This window comes from Colletes latitarsis, chromosome 14 (genome assembly GCF_051014445.1).
Source record: "Colletes latitarsis isolate SP2378_abdomen chromosome 14, iyColLati1, whole genome shotgun sequence".
In the NCBI taxonomy this organism is placed as follows: domain Eukaryota; kingdom Metazoa; phylum Arthropoda; class Insecta; order Hymenoptera; family Colletidae; genus Colletes; species Colletes latitarsis.
The window spans coordinates 27425108-27434654 of record NC_135147.1 but is presented as its reverse complement, the minus strand read 5'-3'; the positions used below and the strand labels follow the sequence as shown (position 1 = coordinate 27434654).

At 43.9% G+C, this 9547-nt stretch overlaps 1 protein-coding gene across 1 annotated transcript in view; it reads right to left on the bottom strand.

Moving 5' to 3' along the window:
* Window positions 1-1082: 1082 nt before the first annotated feature.
* The window catches only part of Sima (HIF-1 transcription factor component sima), a 32485-nt gene continuing 24020 nt past the window's right edge, over window positions 1083-9547 (bottom strand). The window contains exons 8-14 of the mRNA XM_076781099.1: window positions 7748-8255; window positions 7403-7682; window positions 6784-7130; window positions 6383-6621; window positions 6157-6305; window positions 5509-6020; window positions 1083-3393 (exon numbers count right to left, since the gene is read on the bottom strand). Coding sequence (XP_076637214.1) covers window positions 3064-3393; window positions 5509-6020; window positions 6157-6305; window positions 6383-6621; window positions 6784-7130; window positions 7403-7682; window positions 7748-8255 — 2365 coding nt within the window. The 3' untranslated portion in view covers window positions 1083-3063. The remainder of the gene's footprint in view (window positions 3394-5508; window positions 6021-6156; window positions 6306-6382; window positions 6622-6783; window positions 7131-7402; window positions 7683-7747; window positions 8256-9547) is intronic.

Genomic DNA, 9547 nt, shown 5'->3' with positions numbered 1-9547 from the left:
GAAACATAAGCGGTGGTCAGCAGAGGCCAGCCAAGGTTTGGAGAGGCTGACAGTAGCCAGTCGTAATCGTTATACGTTGTCAGAAGTATCAGGAGTGGTCAGCAGCGGTCAGCAGAGGCCAGCGGAGGCAAGCAGAAGTCAGTAGTATTCGTTATACGTTGTCAGAAATATAAGCGGTGGTCAGCAGAGGCTGGGAGAGGCTGACAGTAGCCAGTAGTAATGGTTATACGTTGCCTGATATATCAGAAGTGATATCTGAAATAATATACACATGTACACTCATGCATAGGAATAATAAAAAAAAATTTCTTTTTATTCAATAATTAAAATTTGATCAGAGGGTTTTAAAACGTGTATTTCATTATGGATACTTTACTTAAGTGCGTCTACATACATAGTAAAGTAAAAATGGCTCTCACGACTCCTACGAGAATGAGGAGTTCCTAGGGCCCTCCATGCACGGTCTGATAACACTGATTTCGAGTCACAAATATGTTTTCGCCGAGTTATTTTTTAAATAAATGATGTATTAGAATTTAAAATAAAAAATGGTGGATTTGCGGTGTACGTATCAATGAGATACATACTTAGGTATTTTAATAACCATGAAATCTTTAAATAATCTTAATCGATTGATTACTCCACTGAAATTAATCAATTAATGTCCATTGATGGACCGTACATCTTTCATTCCATTAAAAAATAATGAAATCTGTTGATAACATGTAATGGTAAGTGGTAACGGAGCTCTAGAGCCCCATAAAAATGGGCCGAAAAACTACATTAGGTGAAAGGTCTACTTGTATACCTCGTATGTGCCAGTAGCAATCGTTATACGTTATCAGAAGTATCAGGAGTGTATAAAAGTTTATTTAATTTTTATTATATAAAATTTAATTCTTCCTAAGATTTATACGAAACATTTAAAAGGTTCTTTTTATAAATAATGCCCATGTATCGGAACAACTATAAAACGAGAGGTATAATCATCATAAAGTGTCCCTATATAATTTTCTTTCCACTCTTGGGTAAAATAAAAATACTAATACAATAGACACGGCATGTAGAATAGAAGAAAGGTATTCATTAGAAAGACCATTTATTTGTTTATTGTAACTCATACTCTCGTAATAATATTGATCCATACCAGCATGACAATACAGGTAAAGATTAATAGTTAATAATCGTGATATTACGAGAATAAAAATACAGACGACAGTAAAAATAATAAAATTAGTATGCCGTTATACGTTTACTGTACGAATAAAAATACATATTAGCATACTCACCGTGTTCTTCGAACGCCTACAAAGAACGATAATCGTAATGCCATATACAGGGTGTTTGACCAACCCCCTGGGAAAAATTTAAATGGGGGATTCTAGAGGCCAAAATAAGACGAAAATCAAGAATACCAATTTGTCGATGGAGGCTTCGTTAAAAAGTTATTAGCGTTCAAAGTTCTGCCCGTACTGAATTTTTTTCTCGAAAATGCGCAAGATTTCGGGGGTATGTGTAATGACCAAAAATGATTGTAATTCACCCCCACAGCTAACAATATTTTTTTCAGAACGATTTGAAATATTTTAATTTCGTCGAAAAATTTCGGACCTTCTCGAATTTTTTTCTAGAAAGTGGGTAGGATTTCGAGGGTATGTCTGTTGACCAAAAATGATCGCAATTGACCCCTGCATCAGAAACTAATTTTTCCAAAACGATTTGAAATATTTGAATTTAATTGTTAATAACTCTTTAACGAAGCCTCCATTAAGAAATTAGTATTCTTGATTTTCGTCTTATTTTGGCCTCTAGAATCCCCCATTAAAATTTTTCCCAGGGTTGGGCGAACACCCTGTATATGTATGGTAATAACAACTGATAATCGGATTGGCTTTGATAAAAACTATTAAAAAACAGTAACAACGACGACGAGCACCGCGATCGACTGATTTCCATCGTGTACGGCCCGTCGCGAATACGGCTCATCCGCCAGTAACAACACGGTCAACGAGCGTCGCTCGTGTTTCGTAGCAATTCTATTTCCCTTGTTAACAATTTCTAATTCGTGTTTGCTTCCATGAAACATCGATTACCGTTTAAATTTCCTAAATTCATCAGACAAATATACAAATAATTCGATATGAGAAAACACGTCACACGTCGCGCGCTCGCGCGATTAAATGCACTCGTCCCACGCAACCGAATTATCATAGAAAACGATAATGCGTTTGATGCAATAATGAAACGTTACAATTTTATTCGTCGCCGTTTCGACGCATCGACAACTATCGATTGTCCATAAACAAATATTCGAATAAAGACCGGCTTACCTATTTCTCCACTGACGCGACGTGGGATGAATTATTACCCAATCGGCGAAGAGATTCATAGTTCTTGTAACCTGGCATCATTGGTTTAATTGCAACACCACCGATGTTTTCAGAATTTTATTCTATTTCGCGTGAATCGTAAACCGATCGACTCGACGGGCAAAACCCTTCCTCCGTAACGAACACCTATCGTCCTCCCACGAGAAGAAAGCACAGCGTGTTTCCACCCCCACTCTAGCTGCAGCCCGCTGATTGGCTGTCACCGATCTCGACCAATACCTGTCAGTCAGCGAACAGCGACAGGAATGGGGGTGCAAACAATTGTGCCTTCTTCTCGTGGAAGAATGGTACATAATCTAGTTTACTAAAAATGCATTGGCACTTGGTTGCGCGAAGAAACTTCTCGATCGCTGGAGCCACGGATCGAAACGACACGCGGCACGATTACCGGTGAAAAAATATCGATATCTCCGAACGGTACGCATAGAAAATCGTACAGAAACGTCGAATCGTCTCGACGCGCGTCGCTCTATTGTTTAACCATTTCGGTGCTAAGTAAATTCACAGCGTATTCTCGCTGAACGTTCGACAAACATTCGAACACCGCAATTGCAGCACCGAAAGGGTTAACTGGCCACAATCTGTACCGATGTGTATATCTTGCGCTCGATATTAACGCGTACCGATTATCTCTGGTACTCGGTGCGTTTGCTTGGCAATAAAACGCGGACATTTATACAATATTCCGATCCAGCAAACTTCCAAACAGATCCGGCTGTACTTGCAGCAAACCGCTGGTCGACATAGTTGGATCGTAGTCGAAGTTGTCGAAAGATATCATCGTCGTGGACGGCGATACGGCGAGACAAGATCCTCTCTCGCCGATGAACGAGTCGGACAACAGGTTTTTCCTTGCGTCCGAGCCGAATTGATCGTACGACATGTTGGACTCCCCTGTTAGGGCACACTGAGGCACCGTTTGGTTGTCTACGTTCACCGACAGCGCTGATGTTAAGCTTGTTGGACGTGCTGTTGGCACGATGCGGGAGTCGATCAAGTTTTCCTGAATAACACAAATATGATAGCCATGAAATAATGAAAACAATTAGTCATATAGACAGTCGAAAGTAGAATCGTGCGAAATGGCTTTGACTGGGAAAAATATTCTATACATACAGGGTGTTCGGGCACCCCTGGGAAAAATTTTGGTGGGGGATTCTAGAGGCCAAAATAAAACGAAAATCAAGTGTATCAATTTGTTGATGGCGGCTTCGTTAAAGAGTTATTAACAATTAAATTCGAAAATTTCAAATCATACTAAAAAAATTATATTTAGTTACAAGGGGCAATTACGATCATTTTTGGTCATTAGCCATACCCTCGAAATCCTACCCACTTTCGAGAAAAAAATTCGAGAAGGTACTGAAATTTTTAGACAAAATTAAAAAATTTCAAATCATACTAAAAAGATTATATTTAGTTACAAGGGGCAATTACGATCATTTTTGGTCATTATACATACCCCCGAAATCCTAACCATTTTCGAGAAAAAAATTCAGTACGGGCGGAACTTTAAACGTTGATAACTTTTTAACAAAGCCTCCATCAACAAATTGGTATTCTTTATTTTCGTCTTATATTGGCATTTAGAATCCCCCATTAAAATTTTTCCCAGGTGTGGCCGAACACCCGTTGTTTTTTTGTTTAAATTTGTTTAAATTTGTTCCTACATGCTATGCGATCGATCAGAGTGTGTCGCAGTAAAAGAGTTAATAACGTACGAACATGAGAAATATTTTACTCGAATCCCTAGCCCTCCAGGCTTTTTTTTTATTGGAATTCTCGTTTGATCGTCCTATATTTGCAACTAGCGCATTATCCTTTCCGCCAAGATGCTGCTGCGTTTCGTGTGAAAGATCAGGGAGATGGGAGGCATTTGCAAATGCAAATAATGTTAGTTAGAAGCTGTTACCGTTCATTTTTCCCGTTTCTCGTCTTCGTACAGAGTACGTTTGCCCGTTTCAGAGAGAATCGATCGTAATCTCCGTTAGTTGATTGGAATTATTTTATTAGAGAATCGTAAACGATATTTTCCAATATAGCAATAGTAGAATGTAACGCGGAGATGGTAACTTATCTCGAGGAAACGACACACGACACGTTCGATTCTAGTGCAAAAATAATACAATAAACTTTGGATTTTTATCTTTGTATTATTCGCGAGTAGAAAAATGTCGGTTTGATACGGTATCTTGTAACGTAGTGTAATCGGATCATAAACGAGAAATATAAAATACTGAAACGATCGTTCTCTTTATTAGTCGCGATATTCTATTTAGCCACCGATAAAGCACCGATTAGTAGCTATCGCATTATCCAATGGTACCAAGTATAGATTGCGAGCTAAAAGAATTATCAAAACGATCAAACGTATAGAGCCGGACTTCTTAATCCCGATCGATGAGACTCGACGGAATGCAATCGTCGGAGCAGGAAGGATGAGAAAGGAGGAAACGAAACGCAGCAGTTCAGATGATTCGATGTTCAATGTTCAATGTATTTCTTTTCTGACAATCTTCGGTCAACAATTCCATATACTTTGCAAGTAGAATACATAACGTGACTTTAAAGAGCAACACAGTCGAACGAACTACGATCTCGCTTATCGCACACGCTCGTGTTCTCTGTATCCCTTCTATTCGGGCACAAACAGACTCCCGCGATCTTTGGATACTCTGATCGTCCTCTGTATCGAGTTTCTATCGGCGATCGTACTTCGGACTACCCGGTATTTTCGCAATTCGTACTCCTAAAACATTCGTGATCTATCGTCTTCTTCGGATCGAGTGACCCTTCGAAATCCATCGGAATAAATTGTTCTCTCGCGACGGATAAGTCACCTGCAACCGTCCAACGCTATTCGACGACTCTGTATTAATATACAATTAAGAAATAAAAAAAAAAACAAAAAAAAAACACCAAAGATTTACAATAAATTTGATCTGAATTTTGGAGGATCGAGGGGATCGACCATCGAAGAGCCAACCGACGATAACGCGTGTCTGGGCAGTAGAAGAGAATGGAGCAAACGCGAAAGTGAAACAGCCACGTTCGTTCACGTGCTCGCGATACTCCTGGAGGGCTTTGGTTTCGCGAAGCAAACGTATCCCGCACTCACGTCGCAGCCAGACACCAGGAGATTCATTAGCACGCTGTTGCAGCCCGGCGCCGCAGTCTGACGGAGGGAGTTTCGAGTAGCGTCGTGGGTCTGGCGACGGTGGCTGTCGTCGGGTCTGCCGCCCTCGTTTCCACCGCCACCGCCTCCGCCGCTATCCCATTCCCCTTCGTCCACGGCGTCTAACTCGGTCGGCATCCGATTATCGTTGCTCCGTCCACGGTTCTCCATGGGACTTTCCATGGACTCGCTGGGGTAACCGTTGGTACGTTGAACCGTTTGCTCGGACACCAGACGACGGAGCAACTGGCTGCCACCGATGCTCGTCGACTTCCTCGAGGCAAGCTGTTGTTTCCGCAGCAGATGATCCTCCAGTATCAACGGTGCACCGTGTCTCGTCGACTCGTCGCACTTGATGCGTTTATTCTCACGCACTGTGTCTATCGAGGCAGCGTGTATACGCTTGGTCGGACTGTCCAACTTGGAGGACCAATGACCGGTGTCTAGGCTGGTATCTGGGGAGAATGATAACGTTCTTTAATCACCGCGTTCTCGCATTAACCACGCTTTTCACCTATCGACGACATTGCGTTACTTCGTGGTTCTCGTTAAAAAAAAAGAAAAAACGAAACTGCATCTATTTAGACTTACTTTTCCTAGGAATTTGACCGAGAACTTGAACCGGATTTACCAGACCACCTCCGTGGTCGTTGTACTTTCTGGAGAGTACCTGATGATCTGTCTTTAAGAGCTGCACCGTGTTCGAGTCGGACGGTCGGTGTTCTTTCTCTTCCTGCATCCTGCAAAGGACAGTAAAATAGGAGACAAAGGTTCCCGCGAACTTTCGAGGAGGAGGCGACGAAGCGCGTGCACGTACCATTTGGAACAAGTTTTGTCCGTGGTCTGTGGCGGACTCCACATCACCATGTCGTTGCTGATCAATAAACCTAGGGCTTCGTCCTGGTCCGACATTGGGATATACGGTGCTCTCAACGCTAACTCGTCGTCGGCGATGCTGTCGCTAAGACCCAACATCAACATTTCGTCCTCCGATAGCCCTTCGGTGCCGCTGCCACCCGTCGGGCTACCGAGCGAATCTACGCTTCGTTCTGGGCTCTGTAACCGTGAAATATATTCTTTTACCGTAAGATTAGAGATACAAGTGGTTCGACGCATTGCCAACCGATACGTATTTCATAAAAGGTTAGATCGACGATCGCGTAACGCGTTGGCAGAGCGTCGAACGCCGTCATAGTTTCGAGGCTTGTCCCGACATACTTGACGGTATTTGGCGAAAGAAGGCGAAACCGAGGTTGGATCGATGCTGCAAGGACTCTCCGGCGAGTCTCCGTATATGAAGGGATCGCTGTCGGGCAGCGACTCCCCGAGGCTCTTGTCTCTCGAGCTGTCGCCGAGATCGGTGTCTTTCAGAGGATCACCGAAATCCGAGGAGCGTAATTCGGGCGCCAGAGCGCCGCCGGGGCTTAGCAACGGGCAATAGTTGTCGTTGCTGAGAATGAACTCGTCGAGCATATCGGTGAGGAATGGCGTGTCTTCGAGGGGAACGCAGACGTCGCCAGGCGTAGGCGCCAGATGCGTCAAGTCCTCCGGTTCGTCCTTCAACACTGTAACACGCATCGTTAGGAAATTCGATCGAGTGCCGTAGACCGGTTTTTGCTTCCGGGGCGATAAATAACGCGCGTCAGTGTTGCTCGTACGAACCGCGGCAGCCAAGATTTATTACCGCCGCGAATCCGACCAAACGATTCCATCGTGTCTGCTGCGAACGATGCCCCCTCCCTTCGCCCTTTCCCCTTATTCCCCTTATTCACCGTTATCGTTGTTACAACATGTACTCGCGCGATTACCGAACACGCGAAACGAATAAAATACCGACTCGTAAGGCCTGGATGATCCTCGCTGAAAGTCAAGAAGCCCTTGTTCATGTCCTTGGTACGAGGCGCGAAGGTGCTCGCTGTTGTGGTCTGTGGCGGTGGTCTGCAAGCAGCGGTGATCTGTTCCTGCTGCTGTTGCTGTTGCTGTTGCGGTTGTTGTTGCAGTTGCTGCTGCTGCTGCTGTTGCTTGTCAGAGATCGGCGCAAACAGGTGTCTGGTAACCGCCTGCGGCCGGTTGCGACGAGCCGTGGCCTTCGGATCGTATTCCAACGCGGGTTTACCCTGAAAAGACGACGGACCGTTGACGGGTTGGGTCTGAGTTGCAGCCAGAGGCTCGCCCAACGTACCTGGAAGATAAACGGAGCACGGCCAGCAGCTCGACTGCGATTCTGCTGCTTCCGTTTCGGTTCTTCGTTCTCTTTGACCGACTCTTGGACCGAGTCCTTGGCACCTTCAACACCGACGAAGAATTTCTCTGTATCGTGGACCGGTCTCGGGAAGGTGTTATCCTTCCGCGAGCCGTCCTGAACCCGAGCCGACTCCTTCTCGGCCTTCTGGCCCGTTGCGCGAAACGTCGAGGTCGTCACGGTCAACGGTTTCGCTCGATCGAACGTCGAACCGGTCGATTTATCCTCTACCGCGGTGCTCGACGAGTACTCGTTCTCGCTGGAATCCAACCCGACCTCTACCAGCTTCTTGCTCCTGACCTGCACGCGGAGGTGGAGCTTGGACGGTCGACCGGTATTCCTGCTGATGTTCTTCGAAGCCACCGGCTTCTCCTTCACGAGGTTCCGCTCGGTGTCACGAGCTGCCAGCTGACGCACGCTATACACCTCATCTTCGTGCTCTACGCCGCTGCAATCAAAAACCCTACCTGATGCAAACCAATTTTTCACAACCGCCCAACTAGCGAGGCTAGTTCGGACCAGGGACTTTTCTAAAAAAACACCTTTCCGACCCCTTAGAGAAAACGAAACACAGGACTATCGGTATAATGCAGTCTCCCTATAAGATTTCTATCCGTCCCTCCTTCGGCGATTTAGCTAACCGAAAGAAGCTAATCGCGAACAGTGTTGTAAACACGACGAAGAATAAGTGGAACGTAGACAAGGATAGTGGTTGATTCGGTTGTTCTTGACGTTCGATCAAGACTCGGCTTGGATAGAGCGAAGATCTTCCACGGCCTAGTTGAGTGGTAACGGGCGCACTGATTGCGTTCCCCCCGTGCATTCTGTTCGGGTCCTGACCCTCGTACGAGACACCGAACCACATGAACCGCCGCCCGCGGCTTCTAAGCCCGCGACGATACTCTTACGTAACGATTACACGCTTAGTCGATCGGCAACCTAAGAACACGGTATTCGCGATACACGTACAGATAAACTCTCCCACTACGTACGTAGTGGCTCGCGAAATTATTCCAACGATCGTCATTTAAAATCTCAATAATAGTACAAGTCTTTCAACACGTTGTCTGACAGTCTAAAATCCTAAAATTGTTTACAAGACCAAAACTTTGATCTCAGTCAATTGTAAGCTACACAACTTAAAAGTAGTTACTTTCGTGACCTCATTAAAATTTAGTCTCTTTACCATTTCAACTTGAGAATTAATTTGGTTCCACTGTTAAAAGTCTAAAATCCTAAAATTGTTTAGAAGACCAAAACTTTGATCTCAGTCAATTGTAAGCTACACAATTTAAAAGTAGTTACTTTCGTGACCTCATTAAAATTTAGTCTCTTTAACATTTCAACTTGAGAATTAATTTGGTTCCACTGTTAAAAGTCTAAAATCCTAAAATTGTTTAGAAGACCAAAACTTTGATCTCAGTCAATTGTAAGCTACACAACTTAAAAGTAGTTACTTTCGTAACCTCATTAAAATTTATTCTCTTTACCATTTCAACTTGAGAATTAATTTGGTTCCACTGTTAAAAGTCTAAAATCCTAAAATTGTTTAGAAGACCAAAACTTTGATCTCAGTCAATTGTAAGCTACACAATTTACAAGTTCTGCTAGTAGTTACTTTCGTAACCTCATTAAAAAATATGAAGCCTATTAAAATTTATTCTCTTTAACATTTCAACTTGAGAATCAATTTAATTCCATTGTTAAAAGTTCTGTCACCCACGTGGCGTGACAGAGCCC